Here is a 23,531-nt window from a genome sequence, read left to right as displayed (position 1 = left end):
AATGTAAGTCTTAAACAGTAAGCTGTGTAAAAATCTCCTAAAAATTTTATTGTAGATTTATTGCATCTAAAAATGTCATTTTCCTCCTTTATCTTCCTCGATTATTTTACCAAACGTGTCAACCCTACGTGAATGCAGAGAACTAAGAGTTCCTACGTCGGCAAAGGCATGATCTGCAATATCCACGAGGGGATTGTAAACGAGCAGCTTCGTAGCTTCAACCCTTATCTGTACTTGGAGGGTAAAGCGAGAACCTCTCTGCGTTATCAGCGCAGAGTTTCTTCCCAGTTTGTCGATCGACGATTGCTGCACGGTGGTTTCAACGGATCCTTGTAAGCGAGGGTGCGATGGCGCTTTCTCAGTTTTCCGAGGGTTAAAGGTGGGGGTTTCTGGGGGTTTACTGACCGGGAAAACCCTGACATTGGCATTGGCATTAAGGGTCCAATGAACGCTGCCACGCCTTCCTATTTGTGCGTCGACGATACATTGTTGCTTCACGCGCAATAGTTATGCTCAGACTATTGATTACTCGTCCGTTGATTTGCTACGTATCTCTCGTCCACAAATTTTCCTCTTTTATTTCTTTTTTTATCTTTGGCTTCGTTGGAAAAATATTTTTTAATATTTTTATCGATTCCCTGTTTTTCTTCGGAGTTTATTATTTTTTCCATGATAAAATATCAAAACGAAATGCTTTAGATCGAATAATTCGACGATATCGATGCAAATTTGTATTCTCGTCCTTATAAACGGATAATTACAATTTATGTAACGTTTGGTTTCTCGAAAGAAGTGTCCTCTTCTCTGAGGCTCTAGAAACAAGGGCAGTGCAGGCAAAGGAAAATTCTAGGTTCGATTTCCCGTGTTTTACATTAAAGATCGCGTTGCTAATATAAACACTTTTCAAGTGGAGCAAAGTTAACTTAGCCCGTTTTCTTTCCGCGAGTTCTATTTATTTGTTCCATTGATCGTTTCCATAACGGTAGCGAGGGTGAAAGGACCCATAAAGTGTGCTTTGTGTAGTATCAATGGTCGGTCGTAATCTTTTCAGCTCGGAGCAAAGCGGTGTGGGTTGGTGTTCGATAAAACTCGACTGAAGGAATTAATTAAATCTTATTGGCAGTCCTTTCGCGAATGCTCCTCTTCAATGGAGGCTCGTACCAGAACGAGTGCTTCTTCTATCTCTCGACCTGTCCTTATCGAGAGCGCTTTTTCCTCGATTCGAGAACACCGCCGGACAGGAAGCGATTGTTCCTCGACTCCGAGGATATTTCAGATTTTTCCGTCTCTCGTTCGAAAGCGCTGAGAAAGTTCGGAAGCGAGCGAAGAGAAGGCCCCACGAAGTTCGATTACCTTTGTATCTGTCGATGAATTTTGCGCGTGAAAAGAAAGAAAGCCTGTGTCCCATTCTTGATCAATGATAACCGGTTTCCACTGAAATCATATGGCGGCCCTTGTCTCGTTAAAGCGCCACTCGAATCGCTGGGACACAATTTCACAAGAACGGTAGAAAACAATGGGTCGGTTACGGCGGTGTTGTTATTGATTTCCGATTGGAGGAAGCCGGAGCAAAAGATATGGAGAAATGAAAGAGCCACCGAGTGGAAGAGGAAGGAAGAGATAGACAGAGAGTTGAGACGAAGGTTTTTCATAATGCATAGAGGAATATCAGCACTCTTTGAATAGCGCTGATTACTGGAATTAAAATCATTCGATACGCGAAACTGGAGTAATTAAACCGGCGAGGAATAGAAGCACAGGTTTCTAAGGAAATACGCGATCGTACGCGTATCACTTTTTACGTCGTTTCTTGTCTCGTACGTCGAAATGGTAATCTACTTATCCTACATTAAAAAAAAGAAAATCCTAATTAAGTACCAACGATAGATAGAAACGTAGGATGAACGTGTACGTAAACTCCGAGTATCCGAAGGCTAAATTGCAGATGGTCTTTGATTTGTCATTTAAAACGAGGAGGATGTACGTTCGAAGGTGCGTCGTCGACGTTTTCGTGCATATATTACGCGATGTTGCGCTGCACTGAACTTCAGTCGATGTAACTGTGTCACTTTGGAAGAGCAGCGTTGAAATTCGAAAGCGTTAAAATTTGAGCGACTCGAACCACCGAGTTGGTCGGAATCGTCGTGTAATTTGAACTTGTAATTGGATATTAAATCAATGTCTCTGTAGAGTAAAACGGCAAATTATCGTCGGGTATATCGCTGAATATTACAACGGTTGTTTGCGCAGTCGTTTGATACTGTAACGATCGACTTTACGCGCTAATTAGTTTACCTTCGTAGAGAGACGCGATCATCGAATTACTATGCATATCCTCGAATCCTTTTCTACGTTATACAAATTACAAAGATCGCTTCTACATCGTAGTTGCAGCAGTATTCGCGTTAGTCATGTCTGTAATGCGTGACGTAACTGCACCGCCCCTGTTCTCTGCTTTTCCAAACGTAGTAGTAGAAGAACATTCCTTCCATCCAATATTACAAGATCGTCGTTTTGCCGCGCCGAGTCGAGGCGAAATTTCCTTAAAGAGGTAGCACGGTCCGGTATCTAATTACGCGGAGTTTTGACGAACTTTCTCCGGCCAACTTCCACAACGATTTTCGCAATTAGTGTCTCGCTCGAGTCGGGGCCGGCTAAATTGAAATTACTTTCGAATTATTTCGATTCGAGCTGAAGGGAAGGAGAGAGAGAGAGAGAGAGAGAGAGAGGCGTGAACAAAACGATATCCGGATGAGGCTGTACGCTTTTACGCGCGTCACGCACGTCTGAGTCAAGTTCTCGAATTCGCCTTGCAAGCTGTTGCAGACTGGAACGGGATATTTAATTGCCGTTCCTTTTGTAGAACGTTCTCGCGATTACGAGCAAAGAAATGGCAAGTTTTTCCGCGAAGGCCAGACGTGGTAGATGTTGGCGAGCTGAAGTCACAGTGCTCGATTTAGTTCGACCTCGTTAAAGTAATATCGCGCGAGGAACGTGCGCATCATCGCATTTTTCACGTCGTCGTGTGCATACTCATAAACGCGCGACCCATTTTTAATCCAACGTCAAAGGTCCTTTTTCGATCGATTTTTCCACCTCGTTGCGTTCTCTTTCCCTGTTTCTCGCTTTATTCCTCGTCCCTTTTTCAGTAATTGTGCAATTCAGTGACCTTTCCCAATTTTGATTATCGAACTCTAGTCTTTTTTTTTTTATTGAAATTTGTCAAGCTCCCTCGATCGATTTCTTGCTTTACCGATGAACTAAGAAAGATTTTAAGAGAAAAACCGAGACGAAATAATTGAATTTAAGAATTTCTCTTTATTCACGGATTATTTATTCCGTGCAATTGAAAGTTCGACAGGATTTTCGACTGACTCGGTCAGCGTGTTTTCGATTTTAATTCGGACCAGCAAAATTTGTCGGTTTCGGGCCGGTACGTAACGATAGATCTACGCGGTGATACAACAGTTTGAAAAAACGTTCGTACAGATAAACTTGAATTCGACGCGCGACGTAAATAAAATTTGTATGGCGAGAGGCTGTAAAGTTACTTTGAGCGAAACGTTTGTTCTAATTGTTTCGCGTGTAAATCAAACACGCTGTCCCTCCATAAATTGAATCGTACTCACTGACGTCTAACTTTGAATCGCGTATACAACAGGCAAGTCGATGTTACCCTGGCTCTTGTATTATTCAACGTGTCCAGGATTTTTATCCTTATCACGCCTTTATCATATTTGCGCTGTTTGCTTCCCACGCGAATACACGCGAATGAAATTTTGACGACTCGCTACGAAGTAATATATTCATTGACGATAATCTGATATGAGAATTCCGGTTGATACAAGGAATTCTTTGTGCTTGATATTTTAGAATTTTAAAGAACACATCGACGTTCGTAGTATACTCGAACAATTGTCACAATGGAATATATTTTGTTTAACTTTATTATCATTCGTATAAAGTCTCAGAAATAACATTTCCAAGGAGAATTATTTGGTCTTAGCATTCGGCAATTATAGAAGGGTGGATTGCGTGTGCGCAGTGCGCATCTTCTTTATCCCCTCGACATCCGATTAGGTACCATGGCAGCGATAGATTTGACCTCGCGCTTGATAAATCGGAAATAACGAATGTTCTTTTTGTGCTAAAATCTTTCGAATCCACCGGTAATACCTGTTTTTCTTCTTTTTTCTCTTTTTTCTTAAGGAACAAAAGGTATCGAAAACTTTGGTGAATCGCTTTAAAATTGTTTAAAATATTCGAAATAATACATAAATCAATATCGGGTAATCCTGAGCGCGATAGCAAAATTTTCATTACGTTCGACCAAAAAATGGAAAATACAGAAAAAGATACGAGAAAAATTGGAAATTATTTTCTGTTTGGAAGAATCAAACGCAATTTTGTTTCATCCTATCAAATTTTCAATTTCCAACCCTTCGGTAACGAAATTGCTGCGTCTGTTTTGGCGATGGTTTAAAGCGCTTACTAAACGGCACCCTCTGTACGCGAATTTTGTGCCCCGTAGGCTTTATACCCCGTAAGCCATAGAAGAGAGGATGATACATATATACATATACACACACATATACATATACATATACATATGCATATACATACACATATACATACATACATACATACATACATACATACATACATACATACATACATACATACATACATACATACATACATACATACATACATACATACATACATACATAAGTATATAAAAATGTATGTATATATGTAACGCTATTATATATATATATATAATACCGTTTCCTAGCTACCACAGATGCCCATGAAGCTGCGAATTTCAGTCAGTTTCTCGGCGGGCTTCCATCGAAATACTCGCGCTGGAAAATCATACGGCCATGTTTTATTAACCAGGAAAATTTTGATTATTCGTCAGTCGTGCTATTTGGTTCCACGTTTCGTCGTCCCCTGTTCTCTCTTTCGTAAAGCTGTTCATTTTCTCTGAACGTATTTCTCGTGCCATTTTGCGTTCCTCCATAGATTGATTACGTTCGTTCGTTGGTTTAATAAACGTAAGAGCATTTACATCAACGACGAGTATGTGAACGAAGAGGCAACGATCGATCGCAACGAGACTGCATTGCTCGACGAATCGAAGCGAACAGCCCGCAGAAAAATTTAGAAATCACCGACAGTTTCAAGATTTTTCGAAACCGTGATCGTTTCGGAATAAACACTCGTCGTTGCAGCCTACCGCGGTTTCAATTAATTCGACGACGCAATCGTGTACCGGAGCTGGTAAACTATTTACACGATATAATATCAAATTAACGTTCTGCTTTATCGTTACGCGCACCGGTGCTCGTTGTTCGAAATCGTTAAACCGTCTTTCTGATTAATTTACATTCCGCGTATATACGTACCGGGTGAACGAATGGAGAACGGTGCAGGTATCCGAAAAAGAAACAGGCCACGAAACTGTTCGTATCGGCGCGTTCGTTATACTTGCATTAATGAGGAATTCGCGTGGTAATTGTCGGGGCCACGGATAACCGAAGTTGCCGCGCTAATTTGCCAATCGCTAACGAACCTCTCCGACGAATCTCGTCTCTTGCGTTTCTCACGGCGTGGCGTGCAACAACGCAACGCGTAGTTTAGTTATCGGCGCGTGAATCCGATAATGTGATTTTGACGAGAGGGCGCCAATGAAATTTCGCCGACGATGCGGCCAACGAAATATGTAGCAAACGAAACGAAAATCGATACAGCCTGCTGGCCGGCTCGCTGCTCCTCCTCTTTGCCGCGCTCTGTTCCTCGTGCTCTTCTTCGTCTCTTCGTCTCTTCGTGAATGGATGCGGTGAAACGAGTCGCAACCGCCCTACTCGGCCTCCCGCCCACCAGATAAGAAGGATCGTGGCTGATTTTCCCGTTGTTTCGATCGTTCTTGTTCGTCGCGCGGTTAAATCGCGAAAGAGGAATGATTTTTCTCTTTTTAATCGAATTACGCGGACGAATTGGTTTAGTCCCAACAGCGAGTCCTAATTTCGTTCGAAAGGATTTAAGGATCCATTTGCCCCCTCTGTTCTTCGATTCGTTATCGATGATCAATGGTTTTGTATTTGGTCGAAATTCAGTGGAATACGCGGCGATAAAGAAACGATGATCCGGTTGACCGATTTATTTCTCGATTGTTAGTATAATTTCTTATTATTACATTTTTTTATCTATAACATTTTCATTATCTGGCGATATCGTGTCTAGTTTGCATTTATTTTTAATCAGCTTGAATATTCCTTTTCATAAACTGGCAAGTTAACATCCGCGTTTAATTTCATGCATCAAACTTCCTGATCCGAGAGCATTTCGTTTAAACGGTTAATCAAAAACGATTCGATTCGATAACGCGCGCAAAACCGCGCTCGGATAATCTGTATAGAATAATTTATCTGGAATATCGTATAATTATTGTCCGGTTAAATTCGATTAGAACAGCATCGGTCGGATGATTAAGTTAATATCCGTTTCATGGAATATCGATAGCGAGGAAATTTACATGTCCAACCTACTATTCCAACTTATCTGTTATCCGGAAGAAATTCAAATTGATCTCGTCATCGTTGAGTCGTTAGGTTGGATATCCACCCTTCGAATATCCTCCAATTTTCCATCGCTCTATACCTGTCTTGTCGGTACTCATTTAAAAGTTTTGACATTGCGGTAAGCCGCATTATCCGTTACCTCGACTGGTCCCGCAGAGGCCCACGCAGTTTGACTGGCTGACAGTCAGCGGTTTGACGTGTCTCGTCATTTCCAGTTCCCTCGCAGCGAAAGGTAATTTCTTCCTTCTAATATTCGAACCGCTCTGCTTTGTCGTATTTCCAAATCTAATCGTAAAATTGCCTGTAACACAGGAAACTAGAAAATAAACAAAGATATCCACCGAGACACCGAGATTGTGATTTCGCAGCTACGTTTCTCGCTTGCGCGGCTTTAAACAAGGTGCCCCAGAATGACGACGTATCGTCGATCGTGTACGCTAAGTTCAGAGCAAGGTTGAAATAACGATAAAAGGCCAGATCCTTGGTCTTCGTCTTCGGTCACCGTAGGTCACTCGTTTTACCTTGAAAACGTCGCATATAGATAGACATCGATGATCGAAGATTATACGAGACGAACGTAAACACGTCGTTCAGACTTCGTATCGCAAAACTGGGTTTTGTTTGCGACTTCTTTTTTTAACGACCACTGTCGAATTGCGGTAGTTTACGGTTCGTGCGTCCGTGGATTTACGGGGAGACGGTAGAGCAGCGACAATGAGGACGTTTTCGGACGCATTGCGATAAATTCGCGCGCGAAATATCAGTGGCGCGTGCTCGCGGTGAAAGTGGCGCGTAAACGCATAGCGGAAACGATGGGGTCGCGCGTGATTTTCGTCCAACGATCCTAAACGGGCGAGTTACGAAGGAGTTGGAACCGAAGCTGCCCGCGCGAATAAACCAGAGGAGAATCGTTGTCTGGCGGAGAATACACAACGATGCGCGGAACCGAGAAAAGCCAGGCGGAATCGTTTCGTTAGCGTGTAAAGTGTGTGTAAGCGCGATGGATCGAAAGGAATCACGACCGGGTAGCTCGAGTAGCTTCTCCGGGTGTACCAACACTCTACAACTTCGATTCAACGTAAGTACACGATTTATGCTTCGCATCCGAACGCCGAAGAACACGAAAAAGGATGAGTCGCGACGACGAAATCGCAACCGCCTCGCGTACTGATATTTGCTCGCATTTAACGGGCTTAATGACGGTGCCGGGTACGGGAATTTATTGCTGGCCTGCCTGCGCGACGTTGTTCCTCGACAGACGAGTAGGTAAAAGGAAACACGGGAGAATTACAGAGTTTAATATCAACCAGCGATTCGTAAAGTGGCAGCTGTTTTCTCTTGTTTCAGGACCGTCGTTTACTTCAGTCCCCGGGAATGAATGCAATTAAAAAATCGCGTTTCCCGTTTCCAGGCATTGCCCCGTAATCGCGCGAAGTTTCAAGAGGGTTGTTCTTCGGTTTTCTAATTTCGTTTATTACCTTTAACGAGTTTAAAAGAAAGGTTTGCGTTGGCGAACATTGAAACGCATTTTACTCGCTAAATACACACTCAGCTGGTTCTACGAACTAAGTAACTAACTTTGCGTTAGAACCGCATACGTCGAACAGACGACATTCTATCAACGTGATACGAAAGTCGAGAGACGTAAGGATCTACTATGTAAACCAATGCGTAAAATTCTACGCGTTAAAACGCGTATTCCAACTTAGCGAACGTCGTTCTTCCACGTCTCGTTTTTGCCTGGTTCCTTCTAATCTTCGCAGGTTGCAGGTCGGACGATCGACAAGCCAAATCTTCAAAGCGGAGACGGTTTCGTTTTAAGTCGAATCTATCGCGGAAACGAGGGCAGCGTTTTCTTTGATGCGGGTAAAACGAATTTCGCGCGAATATTGTCCGAGAAGGAACTCGGGGAACGCGTCCGTGGCCCGAGGTCGCGTTCTCCCGGGATAAATCCTACGGCCACGAATCCCGTTGCCCGATAATTTCGTTTTTTCCCTCTTTCCTCGTTGGTGCTTCGTTCGCTTCTTTACTGGCCGCAATGCAATAACATCGTTCCCCGGACCACTCTTTGACGTTACCCTCTTTTCTAACGGAGCCTCGGCGAACCGCTTTACCGGAAAAATAGAAAAGAAAATTAACGACGTCAGTGAAAATCTTCTTACCAAAAACCATGCCGGTTACACCGAGTTTTTTTCTCCCTACCCCGTTGTAGACGTTAGCTCCGGGTTAGAAGGATATCCTCTTTGTTACACCGTAATTCCTCTTTCTTTCGCCTGCCCCGCCCCCCTCTCTCTTCACGTTCTTTATTTCCACCTCAACTTCTCGTTTTCTTTCTGCCTCTTTCTCACAACCTGGCTTCTACCCTTCACGCTCGCATGTTCTCTCCCTCGTTCTTCTCCTTCGTTCGTTGACCGTAAAAGTCTACGTAGACGAGTGTTGCTGGTTTTTCGGCCTCGTCTTATCCTCCTCCACAACGTAACTTTCTTACGCCACGTTCAAAGCCACGTCTCGTTATTCTCGCAACTTTGCGATCGTTAGTTCCGCTAGGAAGGGAAACTGCAAGAGAAACAGGCCGACTAGTACGTTTCCCCTCCTGGCGACGGTAATTCACGCTCGGGCCGCATTAATTATCGATCAATCCGTAAGCTGTTGAGCCCTCCCTGCTGGCGCGCTTACTGGCTGCTCGCTTGTAGCAATTCTTTTTATGGGTTAAACGATGTAACGGGATTCAAGGTTGATCGGAATGTAATCTCTCTACACCTAGAAGATTTTGATAGTCGGAAGAAAGGAGAAGAAACTACGATGTTCGAGCTTTTGCTTGAGAATTTCGATCGAGAATGTAAGGTAATACGACAGGCAGTGTATCTAACGATAAAATAACGCCGAAATATAGCTCTCGAAATTCTCTTTCTCTTTTTCTCGACAGTCTTCTTATGCTTAGATCGTGACAAAGACGTGTTTTCTTTCTTTTCTCCTTTTTTTTTCTCGCACAACACAGATTTTTCGCTCGATTCTCGATCGCTCGTCATCCGCGTAAATTTCTGCTACCTTACGCTGTGAATATTCGTGTGGACGCGTTTCAGGATTAAACAAAATTTGATAAAAGAAGCCTGCTACGGCAATTGCTGGCCGTAAATTGCGAGCGAAACGGTGATCGTTTATAGCCAGCCAAGGCACGTTTATGAATTATCTTTACGACCTGTGAAATTTGTGACGCGACGTTTTATTTAATCGACTCGGGTGAATTATGGGCCGTGACCTCGGCTGGCGTGCATATCGACTGTTCTCTCCGTAATCGTACACGGATTTCTGCCACGGCAGGACTTTGTCGACGGAAGGACACCACCGGGGCTTTCCACGAGATTCACAGAGATCAGAACGGTGTTTGTTAATATCGTTAAGTCCGGTTTTCGCTGACAAGACTGTACGCGACGGCTGTTCCTCCTCTGTTGCTTCACTGCCGTTTCCATTAACGAGACTAACGCGTACAACGTCGACATCGTCCCCTCTTCGCTTGCGGTACGGAATGCAGGTCTACGATGGTTACTCTTTTTATTAAAAATGAGCCGTCACGCCGGTGCGATGATCGATCGACGTTGGCCAAGTTCGCTGTTCACGATGTTCGCATAATTTATACGGAGCAACGAAAAAAGTCCTCGTGTACTACGCTATTTCAATTTTCTCTGACAGTTTTGCGTGTCATCTGCTGCGTTGCGTCATTTGCTGATTCGTGATTCTGCAATGACTATCGTCAAATGTTTTTCTAGACAGACCAAGATAGTCCGATAAAACACAGATAGCACGCTTAAAATAATTTGTACAAATAATAGTCTCCGAATACAAAGACGATCGATCGATCGATAACTTTGATTTCATCGTGCAATCGTGTTCATTGCGGACCATTAATTGGCCATCGCCTGCGTAAAACTCAGGCTGAATTTGTTATTATATAGTAAAATATTCTATATACTAAACTATATTTGTCTTTTTAATGCCGAATCAATTTTCCACTTCTGGTATTGGTTTGTTCAAGGACTGAAAACTCGTTCAAATCGTTTTATGCCACGATAACCTATCCTGTCCACGACATTTCTCTATTTTAATTAGAACATTCCGCCTGCAAACCTTAAATTATCACGCGTGGAAGAAAGGAGCATTTGTCGGTAGAACTCGCGTCCTCTGAGCGGCTGTTTCTCGTCCAGTAGAGCAGCCATACGATTAAACCGACGGTTTCCGCCGTGCTTGTTCTACGTTTCCCACGTCGTCCTTGTTCCACTTCCCATTGAGATGCCACATTGCTTTCATCAAGCGTCGGTCACGAACAAACGTTAGGCGATATTGCTTGCCGATATTTTTCACGCGTGACACTGTGCCCCGGTTTGTACCTGGCATAAGAAATCAAGGGGCACCGTATATATGTTTTCGAGAGCGTTGCGCTGAATAATGCACCAACTGATCGAGTAAGTTTCCATACTTTGCGACGGTTATTCAGACCTCGCAACATTGGTAATGGACGGTATTAGGAAGGTAGGCGTAGGACGCGTCGCTTATGAGGGAATATTTCATAGCTGGGAAAGTTATTCGAGGCGACTAGGGCGACTTTAACCGATCATTTGTCTTACGTCCGTTGGACGAGGAGTATTCTTTGCGCGGAAAGAGAGGATAAAAGTACGGCTCTTCTTGCGATAAGACAGCATCCTCTTCCACCCATTCCCTCCTTTCAATTACCGTTTAATTGGATTCGAGGAAAAGACGTGTACGTCGGCTTTGCCCAGCGTGATTATTCGAGCGGAACTCGAGTTTGCCAGAGAGAATCGTTAGGAGATCGTTGTTACCTGGTCGATGCGACGTACTTTGGCGTAGCCTGCTTTATTTAGCCTCTGCAACGGAGAAAATAATGTCGATCTAGTTTCGCGTTGTTTCGAAGGAAAGTATGCGCTCGGAAACTGTAGTCGACAGCGGGTTGGCGAAGGTACCGAGAGATGAAACGATAACAGAGCGCTCTGGATGGCGAGAGTAAGCTACAACGAAAGAACGAATATGGAAGCGAACATTAGAAAATCAATGCAGGGTACACATTTCTGACGGACGAAGGACTTGGCGAGGGCCGCGAAATCAACGAATAGCGTTTGCGTTGGCAAAACCGAGACAGTGTCAATTTTCATTTGCATAGTCGGACAAGCAGATTACGGCGGTTAGATATTAAAGAGAACGAGCGAACGGTGGTACGCGTTTTGAAACGCGGTTTGTAACTGTTCGTCAAACGTTATCGCGCGTCGACTCGCGTCTTATCAGCGTATTGGCGCGGTGCGTTCTCGTTTCAAAGCGAAATTTCCTACGATTTAGCCACGTCGGCGACGCGCGTTAATTACTCGAGACTTATCTGGAGCTGCATGCTGCCTGTTGTGCGCCAAGGACGGCCCACGGAAATGCAATTACGCGTGTGTCTGAACCCGCTGACTTTTCACACGTGTATCAACTTAATGGCGTAATAACGCTACGTAAAAAGGGAACTAACCGTGTCAAGGATGAACGATAATTCTCTTCTTTTAAGAAGAAACGAGGAACACGAGGGCGAACTCGAGAGTCGAGACAGACTCGTTGATGCCGGACAAGCGTATTATATTTTTTCCTCTTTCCTCGTTTCCTTTTTTCTTCTCGTTTCGCGAACATTAGTTAAGATTACATTCGTGTTGCGCCTCGTTCGTAACGTGCACCGTTAAACAAACGCAGGAAATGGAAAGAGAGAGAAGAGAGAGAGAGAGAGAGAGGGGGGGTGAGAGGTGAATAAAATACAGAAAAAAGCGTAGCTGGAAGTGCAGCCAGTCCGTTGACTGAGCGGATTAAAATGGACGCGACAGGAGGTGCTGTGAATATCACTTTTCCAGCGTGAACGATAACATTCAGAATGTTCGAGGCCACCGGGTATCTATTGAAATTCCCGCGACTCCTGTTTCAACGGATCAAATCCTACGGGTTTTCCATTTGTTACCACTGGCAGACGAGAATGTGACAACCTACTGCCCGCTGCCTTTTCAACGAATTGGAACGTAGCGTTCGATCAAACTATGGTTACCCTTTCGATCCAACGTCCACGATATCTCTTTCGTTCGGAGAAGCATCGAAGAATATCGAAATGGGACGAAGGATCGTGTGACGGGTATTAAAGATGATTAACGTGGACTAGAATGACAGATGCGATACACCTCGCCAAGAGTACTCGACGCGAGTACAGAACGGTGTAACACACCGTCAAAGTTTTCCCACGTTCGTTCGAGTATGCGTTATTCCGTGAAAAATAAAAAACTCGGAACTGGAGAATTCCAGAGACCTAGAAATTGAGAACTCGACGACTATAAAAATTTACATTCGGCCGACTCTAAGAACGCTCTAAAAATCGGGGATTCGATAACTCTGAAATTAGAAAAATTGCGAGTCGGGAAACTCTAGAATATTGGAGAACTCGCGAAGAATTCGGAAATTCCAGAACCTCAAAACTCTAGAGATCGCGAATTGAAATTCTCGATAATACCACGACCTAAGGATTTATGAATGAACTGCAGGAAAACGCATGATTCATTGATTCAACTGCATTGTGTAACACTGCGATACATAGAAAATGACCGTGTACTCACCGTCATCGCGGTATGTCGGAATAACAACAGCGTTGTTTCGTAACGCGGGCAAAGTACGTCCGCGTAAAGTTCGACTGTGCACGTGTCCTTGTCATCGCTCTCTTCGCGCCACTCGACCCATAAATCGCGTCGCATTTTCACCTGGTATTAGTACAGTTCGTTTCACGCATGACGAAGTCGCCATTATCCAACGTCTATGGGGAGCACTCTCGTCTTTAACTTTGTATCTACATAACGACGCGATGCATCACCATACATTATACTGGACGTCTGGTGGTTTCCATATTTTCGTAGTCCCGTCGAGCTTTCTTGAGCCTCGCTTTCTCCGTATACCGGCGAGTTTTCCATGCCGCCAGTGACACGGAAGTAACGCACGATCGATTACACGCGAGGCTTATAAATAACTTCGTTTGTGTGTGGTTGCACGATGCTCGGATTAAAAACGAACGATCGATCTCCTTAAAGAATATCCGAGCTCGCGAAAAGCCAAGCGATCGATTAATCGGATGCTTTAGTCAGAGATTATTACGATCATGGAACTGAAAGTTAACGAAGAAATCGATTTCGATTATATTGGCGATCGAGTTACAATTTAACTCGTACTCTCCGATAAATAAATTATCAACAAAATGCATCTGTTTCGTATAAAATCCTGACTCGTAATCCATCAAAGAGCACGTTGGATAATTTGACTATTCGGCTCGATAGGAAGTTGAAAAAGAGAATCGTCTATAGACGAAAAGAAAGAAAACGGATTACCAAGATTAACCGAGTAATCCAGGCCGATCTGGTTAATTCGACGACACGTAGCCAGCAAAGAGTCGGTTCAGCATCGAACGAAATTGGACGAGCCTGTCCGATAATAAAAAGCGCTCTCCTCGTGGACTATTAAGATATTCGATATATCGATCGTCGTCTAAATCGTTCCCTTCGTTGATTTTATAACTAAATTTTACGATACACCACGCCATACAGTACGCGCACGCGGTGTTGTTTCAACCTGGTCGAGCTAAGAGATTCGCTAACGAGGCGAATGAATAATTTGAATTCCTGCTTTTCCATGGCTGGTAATCGGTCCATAATTCATCTGAATTCCACTCTCATCGCGCAGTTCACCGTTACCAACGGAAGGAAACGTAATGACGTTAAATGAACAGCGTTCCCTTTTCGCGGAACGGAGGGAGTTTGAACGTTTCACGGTTAGTCGACCATAGGAAAATTAATTTGATCGTTAGGCGAGAACGCGAGAACAGGATTAGAATTCGGTGTAGTGAAGCGCGAGGCAGCCAGTCGTTCGGCTTGTCCTTTTATCTCGGTCTGGTGCAGATTAGCAAGACTTAACACGGTTATTGTTTTCGTAATCCGCAGAACACCTCTGGTTCGGTAAACATTTTCCTTTGAATACGCCACCGCGCGTCACCGTGACTTTCTTCTTCGAACATTCGCACTCTGTTTTACCTTTCTTCTTCCTTAATTCTTCTTTCATATTCTTTTGATGAACGAGACGTTTAATAGAACGCGAACGTTGAACGCGAGTGACGAGAATATCGTACCTGTCAACGGCAAATAAGTACGTACATACATTGATCGAAGCTGACGCACGGTGTACTAGAAAATCACAAAGGCGAATTTCTTCGGTTCTTGTTACGCGTAAGGTACAGGAAAGAGCTCTGAGCTTTTCGTAGCTCCTTCCAGCGTACACGCTTGTTTGCATATTTTATTCAGAGATTGTTGTCTAGCTTTATCACGCTAGAGAAAATTTGCTTGGAGTAACGAACATCGCGATTAGTAACATTTTTATCTTAAAGCTATACTTTTTACGTTATCTACGATTTCTCAGACGAATCTATTTATTTTTTATCGTACGCTACTTTTATTCACATTCGCGAGAAAATGTCTCTTGCGTCGCCGTTCGATGCCATTACGTTAATTTATATTTTTAATTATCTTAAAATATACCCGATTCTGGTCACGTTTTCTGTTCGAAAGGTTTGACGTTCGTTCGTTATTGCTCGATGTTTACTCTTTCGCATCGAGAAGTAACAACGATGCGAGTAAGTCATCTGCATTTGTATCTTTCATCGAATATAAAGCGACAAGTTTTAATTAGTTGTCGTTTCGCGTGATTTTATTACGCGGCATAATTACACGGGATGACAGGGCCGGGTAATAATACGCGTTTCGTTCGCAATATGCTAATTAGGTTTTCAAAAAGCCGGCGCTCCTGTGCTTGTAACAATGGACAGCGAAAATGGTAGCTCGGTTTCTAGGATGTCTACGACCGATCGATAGGCCCGTGTAGCAGAAAGCAGCTACAACGAAGAGGCAGAAACAGGTGATCGACCCGAAGCTTTCGCGGAACGTTTGATGGAAACGTTCTCGCTTCGCCGATATTTCTGAATATTTTTTCTCCTTCCTGGATAAAAGTCCGAAAAAACGTTTCATAAAGTAAAAATTCGAACCTGTCGTTGCGATCCGACTTGTCGACGATTTTAACAGCTCATCGTCGAATTTTACGTTTTATCTTTAATCCGGTTCCCCTTGAAAAATGGGGAAAATTTCAGAAATTCGTAGGTCGCTGAAGAAGTAAATAACACTGAGGAAACAATGCTGCTTTATTTTAATACGTATGCAATTTTGAAAATCGTAGGTATAACGTTTTAAGGGCGATATTAATCCACGGATGTCTGGTTTGCTTGCGCAGGATGTCCTACGAGAGCTGGGACAGAAAAAGCCGCAGCTGGACGAGCTGGTGCACACCGCGGAAGCGCTGCGTGCGGACACCAATAGACAGCAAGTGCACGGCAAAGGTAAGCTCATTCTCTTTTCCCCTATTTCAAGCCGTTTCAGCTTTCAGAAACTTTTATTTCGCGTTTCCATTTAATTCCACACGCTCCAACCTAATTCCCGTTACGCGGTTATTCACAGCTTACAATTGCCAAGTATTTCGAATTACGAGCGCTATTCGTTAGGACAGGTGATAATTTATTACCAGTTAAATCGTGAAACGAACGTAGGACGAGATTGGTAATGAGAATATCGTCATCGCGGAAGATCGATATCCGTATCGATAGCCAACGACCTTAATAAGTTTTTGTCGTCGCAATTGATAAGGGTGCACGGTTACTGCTTGCCAAGCACTTTTCAGGCCCCGGCAAATTTCAGAAGTTTAATTATCGGCCTTGATTGTTCGACCAAAGTCTGTAATAAATTGAACCATCTGTTCCACGGGACAGCTACTTATTATACGAAGTATCTTGCTCCAAGCCGTTCTTTTCAATCGTTTCTTACATCCGATTGAACGGATCGCGTGCAAAGGATTTCTCCTCTGTCAGCGATGTTCTTATGAAATCGTCAATTTGTCTTTTCCTCTACCTGCAACTTGATTCCGTAATAAGCGATCGGATATCCGAACATCGTCCTAATGATATAGTAGGAATATTAGCTTATAGACAGCTCTTACTCGTGAAATATAAAATAAAGTAAAATAATTTACTCTCGTTTAACACTTTGACGGTCGCTCTTTGCCTTCGCTTTGGTCGGCTACCGTCGCGTTTACGAGATTTCAGTTTCTTTTTTTTTTTTTTTAATTTAATCGGCACTTGAAAGCGAGGCAAATAATTTCTATGTTCGATGGAGCTCTATCGAAGCGAAACGATTTACGAATGCATTGAAAAGACCAGCAATTTGCGAGTCTAATGATCCAGTGAAAACGGATGCTCAGAAAATGATTATATTCCTGTTTCTGGGATTATATTCTTAAATTAAACGATATAACTGTACGGGGCAATCAGGAAATAAATAAATAAATTTATATAATCATAGTAATCACAGTCATATAATAACAGTGCTGGAAGCGATCAATGGCAAAGCATTGACGCGGTTTCATTTTCTCAAGATCTTTAAACTCCGACGATTCCTCGATTCTTAAAGATCTCACACGCAATCGACTTTCTACGCGGCATCGAGCGTGCTGATCTAACGGTGCGAGTTCTTCGGATCGTTTCACGTGCGTTTTCCATACCGTAACGCTGGTAGTCGATTCTCGGTCACTCGACAAGCATCGACTGCCGAATATTTTCTCAACGGTAATTCCAGCCGTTAATTGACGACTCTTTGGTCTATCTGGGTGGATTGGAAATTAGCTCGGCTAACCGTTTGGGGCGAGGCGAGGGATCCGATTGATTTGGAAACTTTTTAAATGCCCGCGAATCTGGCGCGGATTGACGCAATAGAGGGTCGAGCGCGGAGATTAACGGCGATGCCGTTAATTGTTTCAAGAGCCCTGGAAAACTCTCTCTCCCGCCGATGTCGCATTGTTCCTTCTATATTAGCGTGCCGGTACTTGTCAGTCCCGTCTGGTACTGCGCCCGTGCATTATAGCCAGACGATTCTTTCGTCCATTGTTTTCAGCAGGCCGCCCACTCTGCGTGAAATAGGGAAGAAAGGGTTATCAACCAGTTGGTTCCCGTCTCTTGCGTTATGCGTCGCAAGCTACGCTTCTCCTCCAGCATTCTTATTAATCGCACCTGCGCCCCCTTTTACCGTATTTCACGCTATTAAATGTCTTGGTTTCGCGTGATCATCAGAATCATGGATGTTGACGCAAATTCGTGTCTTTCGTAGATATAAGAAAGTACTAACGAATCCGGCGTCTTTTCTTTCTTTCGCTTGAAACATATTATTTTATATCTTTTCCGATGATACGTTCTTGCATCTTCAAGTTTTGTATATACGCGCGAACATCCGCAGTATGGCAATCGTATACGTCGTTTTCATGGAATCGGTGAATTTTTCGTCCAATTGCATTAATAATTCCACGACGTCGATGAATAATACGGTAGAGATCGAAGAAATTCTTATTCCTCGATATAAAGTGTACAACACCGATCGTGCAATAATAATAGGACAATCTAGTACAATTTGAATGGACAGGAAAAAAAGAATATTCGGTGTCGTGACGCTACTTCATATCCTTGTAAAAACTCTACTTCGTATGGAACTTGCGACATCGAGGTGAAAACTTGTAATTCGTCTCTCTTTAACTTGATCGGAACGTATATACTAGGAAGAAAAATTGTGCGTCCAAAGTTGGCCAAGTTTATCGTTCGGCGGTACATAGAAAAATAAAAAGGTGGCCGTTTTATCGATCTAAAAATCGCTCGTACTCGCAAGCTGTCGGTTTACGGGTAGCAGCCCGATGTCTGGTTTTCCGTCTTGGCTGGCGTGCACGTGCCTCCTCGAGATTGAACCGATGCTGAAGTGGCTCGACACGGCAACCTCGGGTATATCGAAAGGCGGCCGCATTTCGGCCAACCTCTCCACAGCAGATTTTTCATAACGGTCACGTTATCAAACCGCGGCAAATGCCCACCTAGTCCGAAGTGCTGCTGTTCCCTCGCAGCCTTTAATTACCAGCACGAAACACTGACATGCTAACGCTCTCGCGTTTCACCGCCGTTTCTTCTATGCATCCCCTGTATTATACGCTCGAATCGTTCCGGCCCTTCTTCTACTTTGTTTCTACGTAGAAACGCGTTCCTAACTTTTTATATTATACGTCGAACCACTAATCACGTGCGTCTCGTTTCTCGTAGGTAGGAAATTGGATAGAGGAACAAATCGGATATTAAGATTTCTTTGCAATTAAAAGTAAATCGAAAATATTCCATCGTTGATGCACCGATTTACATTACCATTCGACGTTGCGAGTATTCGATTATAAAGCAAATACGATATCTGCGATTAGCGAAGATTCCACTTGAAATTTATTAAACGTCGTGCTCTCGTTTCTCGGAGAAAAGAAATACGCGAGGAACGTCCGATGTTATCGTCAAAAGTTAACCGTGCAAAAACGACTTCATGAAACATTCAGAGTTCCCTTCTACTTTACGTAAACGTTTCCTATCTGCGCGTAAAATTACCGTGGAATCTTTTCGAAGGCTCCAAAGTGCATCGAAGCTAGCGTTTCAGCCAGAAAGTATCGCTTCGTCTTAAAGTACAATGGTCGTTCAGATTCTCATATCGCGTACCAGTTTATTTCTCAGACAGATGTACGTGGATGAATGCAATCGGCTGATATATACGTGGCGTTGATTCTTTTTCCGGTGGATTTCGTATTCGTCGTCGATACTTTCGCGACTATCGACGAGTAACGCACCAGAGGGAGACGAAAAACGATAGAAAATGTCTCGAGATAAGCCATTGTCCCCGCTTTTATCCCGACAGTTACGTACAGTCGACGATGCAACTTTCTTTGAGGGAAATTCCACGAATTGTCTTGAACCGTGTCGCGAAACTGGCGTCGCTCGATCGAATACCTGATCTCCTTCGGCATTGTTGCCAAAACTCTCGCTTGCGGAATTAAATTCTTCCGTGTCGTTAATTAAACCCTTCTATTAACTGGATAGGGTGGCAGATTCGGGTCTGGCGAAACCGGAAGGCAAATTAACTCCAGGTGTGAAATCGTCTCCGGGACTGAGTGTTGTAAGAATGTAAAGCGACTCGCGATCGTTTGCCTCAAATATTTCCTATCGAATAGCGAATATAGTTTCTGTTCTTTGTGCAAAATAATTATAACACGAGCTCGATTCATGATTATACGTAGGAGATATCAATTAGATGATTCTAAAATTAAATAGAACGTCTGACATTTTAGAACCGAGAGTAGAACTCAAATTACTAGCGATTTGAAATATTTATATCGTTGGCATAATATTTTCAAGATTACAGGAAAAGAAGGTCGCGTTACCTAATTTTCGCAGAGAAACACATTTAGAGTTCGTTCCGCTGTCAGTCAATGTCGTATTAACAAAATCGTTCGATGAAGCGGAACGCGTCTTTTTCCACCTCTTGAAACTTTTCAACTTACTTTCCAGATATTTTTATCAAGAGATCCACAGCTTCGAAACTAGTTGCTTTTTTTTGTTACGTTAAACGTCGTATTAAGCTCTGCCGTTTAATCGTACAGTTCGTTAAATTCGGAAAATCAATAGAAACGTGTCTATCACGCTGTTTCCGCCCGCGACCTTTACTTTATTATATTTGCAACTGCAATTTCCAATTCACGCAGCCTCCAAATCCGTGAAAGAGAAATAACAACAACGTCGATATTCACATCCGTGTATTTATCAAAATTCACTGTGTACGGGATTCACTGGGCGTAACCATTCCATTTGCATAAACAGATTCCTACATATTCGAGCTGCTTCATACGGTATATGGAAAATCGCGGATATATTAACAACAATTATACAAGCGCGTTAACAGCTGGTCGGATCGTTTTCGGTTGACGATAATGCAGCACGGACCGTGCGTTCTCGAGGTCGGTTCGGAAGCCTCTCGGCATTGCATTCCTGCGTGCGGCTTTTGGGACACACATCCGTCGACCATGGCGATAGGACGGTGTGCGAGATAGCAACCGACTTGTACCCCAGGAATGAAGGCAAGAGCCACTTCAAAGCCGACAGCGTTTCTGTGTACGCGTGTGTTCACCACGTGTGCACCACGATAGGACGAATACACGTGTACTGTGCACGCATCCCTCTGGCTATAAACCGTGCCAATAACGCACCCTATTCTTGTCGCGTTACGTAGTCCACGCATGCCCATTACAAACGTTCTGGATTTTTAGCATTACAACGCGAAAGAATATTTCAGGGAATTTTACGGTTGCGTAACGTGCAGCCTCCGGTGTCAAAGCCAATTTTCCGATTTGATTTTTCGATATTTTTTCATCAAATCTGCCGATGAAACTGCTCCGGTCATTTTCACGTTGGTTCGTTAAAATTTTGTTGCTTCTGTGTTTGCTTAATTCCGGTTCAACGCCTTGGTCCGTCCGGTAGAGGGTAAAAAATGATTTAACGTTAGTGCAAACAACCTTTTGTCCCCCGTTTTTTGTTTTTTACAGTTCAAAAGAAGGATTATCAGCTTCCTAAAAATACTTATATATTGTATAGTTGCAATATTTACGTTGACTGTAGGCAGGTGCTGAAAAAAAAAAAAACAGTCGTGAAACAAAGGTAGAAGAAATTGTACTAATATACTCGAAAGAGCCGATGTATTTTATTTTCCGAAAATGAGACGCTAGACGCGTTGATAGGCGAAAACCGCAACCTGTTGCGAGGAAGTCAGAACTTGGCATTCTCTTTATACGGATGATGTTTCATAATAGAGTCGATGAAGCGAGGCTCTGCTTCTTGGAAAGTACCCATTCGCTTCGCGAGCCAAGGGTTATTCAATTTTGACGACTCACCGAGTGGAAAAGTACGATTGACCTAACTTTTATAGCCTCCCCTATGATTCGTCGAAAGATATTTCGCGTGATAAATGGCACATCGTATAAAAACCTTGCAAAAATCACACGCTTAGAAAAACACAAGATATAGTTGGTAATAAAGCTGTACGAAGTAGAATATGGCATATACACGATGTTGTATTTTCCAAGTAAATATACAGAAGCGATTGATACCGAGTAAACACGTCCACTCGCCATCGATACCCATTTGTCCGTTATTGTCTTGTCCACTATCCTGATTAACCGAGTGTTTGTCCAGCCTTTTCGATCATAATAATTGTAATTTTTATTCTGGTGGCAAATCAAACGCAAACGAGCAAAAGAAAAGAACAGAAAACGGAGTGGCAAACGCTATAAGATAATTTGCCCATCCACAAAGTTCGACGCTATTCCTCTCCCGTCAACGTAGACGAAGTACTTTCGCTGTTCGAAACAACGACGTTTAACCACGTGGAAGGCGTAAACACGAGTTGCAAACGGTAGGAAAATATCTTATTCTCGCTCGAAGCGCGATATCAATGTTCTTCGATCGGTAGACCTGTTTAATTGCACGTTTCTTTCGTAAGCTTTTTAAGATTCAGAGTCGAACCTCGGTCCACGTGTACTTTCCATAAGTTTCACTTACGGTTTATCCTTCCTGCTACAAATACTGTTTCTCTCGTTCGTGTAGAAGTGGTTCACGTACTTTTCTGGACAAAACTTGCACGTATAAGGGACGGCTACCACACCACTTCGGTCGTCTCGCCACTTCGCAATTACCCCGAATCTATGGCGACTTAAGAGCGTTGCATATCTCCCAAATTATACGTACTTTAGGTAACTTATTGCGACTAAAGTATCAGTACGCGTCCCGGCTTCTCGCCTAATTGCTTAATTATGTCAATTAATGGGGGAACGGTAGAGCTTGCCAGCTGTGTTTCGCTTCCTCTCAGAGGATGAAGTATGTCCGGAACGTTTCAGCCGCTGACACCCTTTCGCCTCGGGCTCTCAGGTAACGAGAGAAGAGCTCTTTGATTTTCAAGCAGGCAGTTTTGTTATTCGATACAGAACGTTAATTGTAAATTGTCAATTATTCGAGACACATGGTTAGTCGGTTCCAAGTCTCGCGATTTGTTCGCTTTCGCGAGTTGTTTATTTACGTATTCGCCTTGTTTGTTTATAAACTTGTGTCTGTTTATGCCCTTGTTTCATTTACTCTTATCAGATTCCTTTAACGTGATTTATTCCTGCTGTGTGATATAGCAGAATTTCAGCTTCGCGTGTTAAAGTCGATCTACCGGAGACGGTGTACGAGAAAGTGTTAAGAGTGAAGATTAATAGATCGTCGAGGGATCAAGTTGAAGATCTAATCCCTTTGGTTTCAGCTACTGCTTTAGCGCTTTGCTTTCGAAATTCATTAAGCTACACGGAATTACATAAATACGTCAAACGTTAGACGCCTATAAAACATTTGCTCTATCAATGTTTAAAGCGAATACGGAATCAAAGAACGCGGTATCTCTGTTCGCAAGTTTGAATTTTTCCTTTGAAATAGTTTTCTTAAATTAGTTGTTAAACCATCTTGATTGTAATTCCGTTCTCTATCGAAACCCTTTGGTCGACGATGACTACGCATTTCGAGACGCAAGAGCACTCGTTGTCAGGCAAATAGGAACGTTTATTCCACGACGGAGGTGCGTTTTGTTCCGCTTTCGTTGCACGTTTCGCGGAGCATGGGAACTCGAGGGAAAAAAAAACGAGAGTGGAGAAGAAGCAGCCGCGACAAACATAATGGGAAATCGTTGATGGAGACATTATGCTTCCTCCATTACACACGACGAGAGCGAAGTTGCTTAAGGAACGCGTCGCTGTTTGGGAAGATTGCTTTTTCTCTCTCGAAAAGGCTCGCTCTACCTCCGCCAGAAGACAGAGCTTCGTCGTTCCGTACATGGTCGAAGTTGTATTACGACGTTAACGAGCTAATTGGATTTAAAAATACACCACGCCTCTCTCTTTCTCTCTTTGCTTGTTTTTGAC

At 43.2% G+C, this 23,531-nt stretch overlaps 1 protein-coding gene across 7 annotated transcripts in view; it reads left to right on the top strand.

Moving 5' to 3' along the window:
- Positions 1–23,531, top strand: part of LOC117155449 (dystrophin, isoforms A/C/F/G/H) — a 437,811-nt gene that overhangs the window by 83,210 nt on the left and 331,070 nt on the right. For all 7 annotated transcript variants that reach the window (XM_033331460.2, XM_033331413.2, XM_033331467.2 and 4 more), the window contains one exon: positions 15,924–16,029. In XM_033331460.2, coding sequence (XP_033187351.2) covers positions 15,924–16,029 — 106 coding nt within the window. The remainder of the gene's footprint in view (positions 1–15,923; positions 16,030–23,531) is intronic.

This window comes from Bombus vancouverensis, chromosome 7 (genome assembly GCF_051014615.1).
Source record: "Bombus vancouverensis nearcticus chromosome 7, iyBomVanc1_principal, whole genome shotgun sequence".
Taxonomy (NCBI): domain Eukaryota; kingdom Metazoa; phylum Arthropoda; class Insecta; order Hymenoptera; family Apidae; genus Bombus; species Bombus vancouverensis.
The sequence above is the reverse complement of the archived record's forward strand: the minus strand, read 5'-3'. Positions and strand labels throughout refer to the sequence as shown.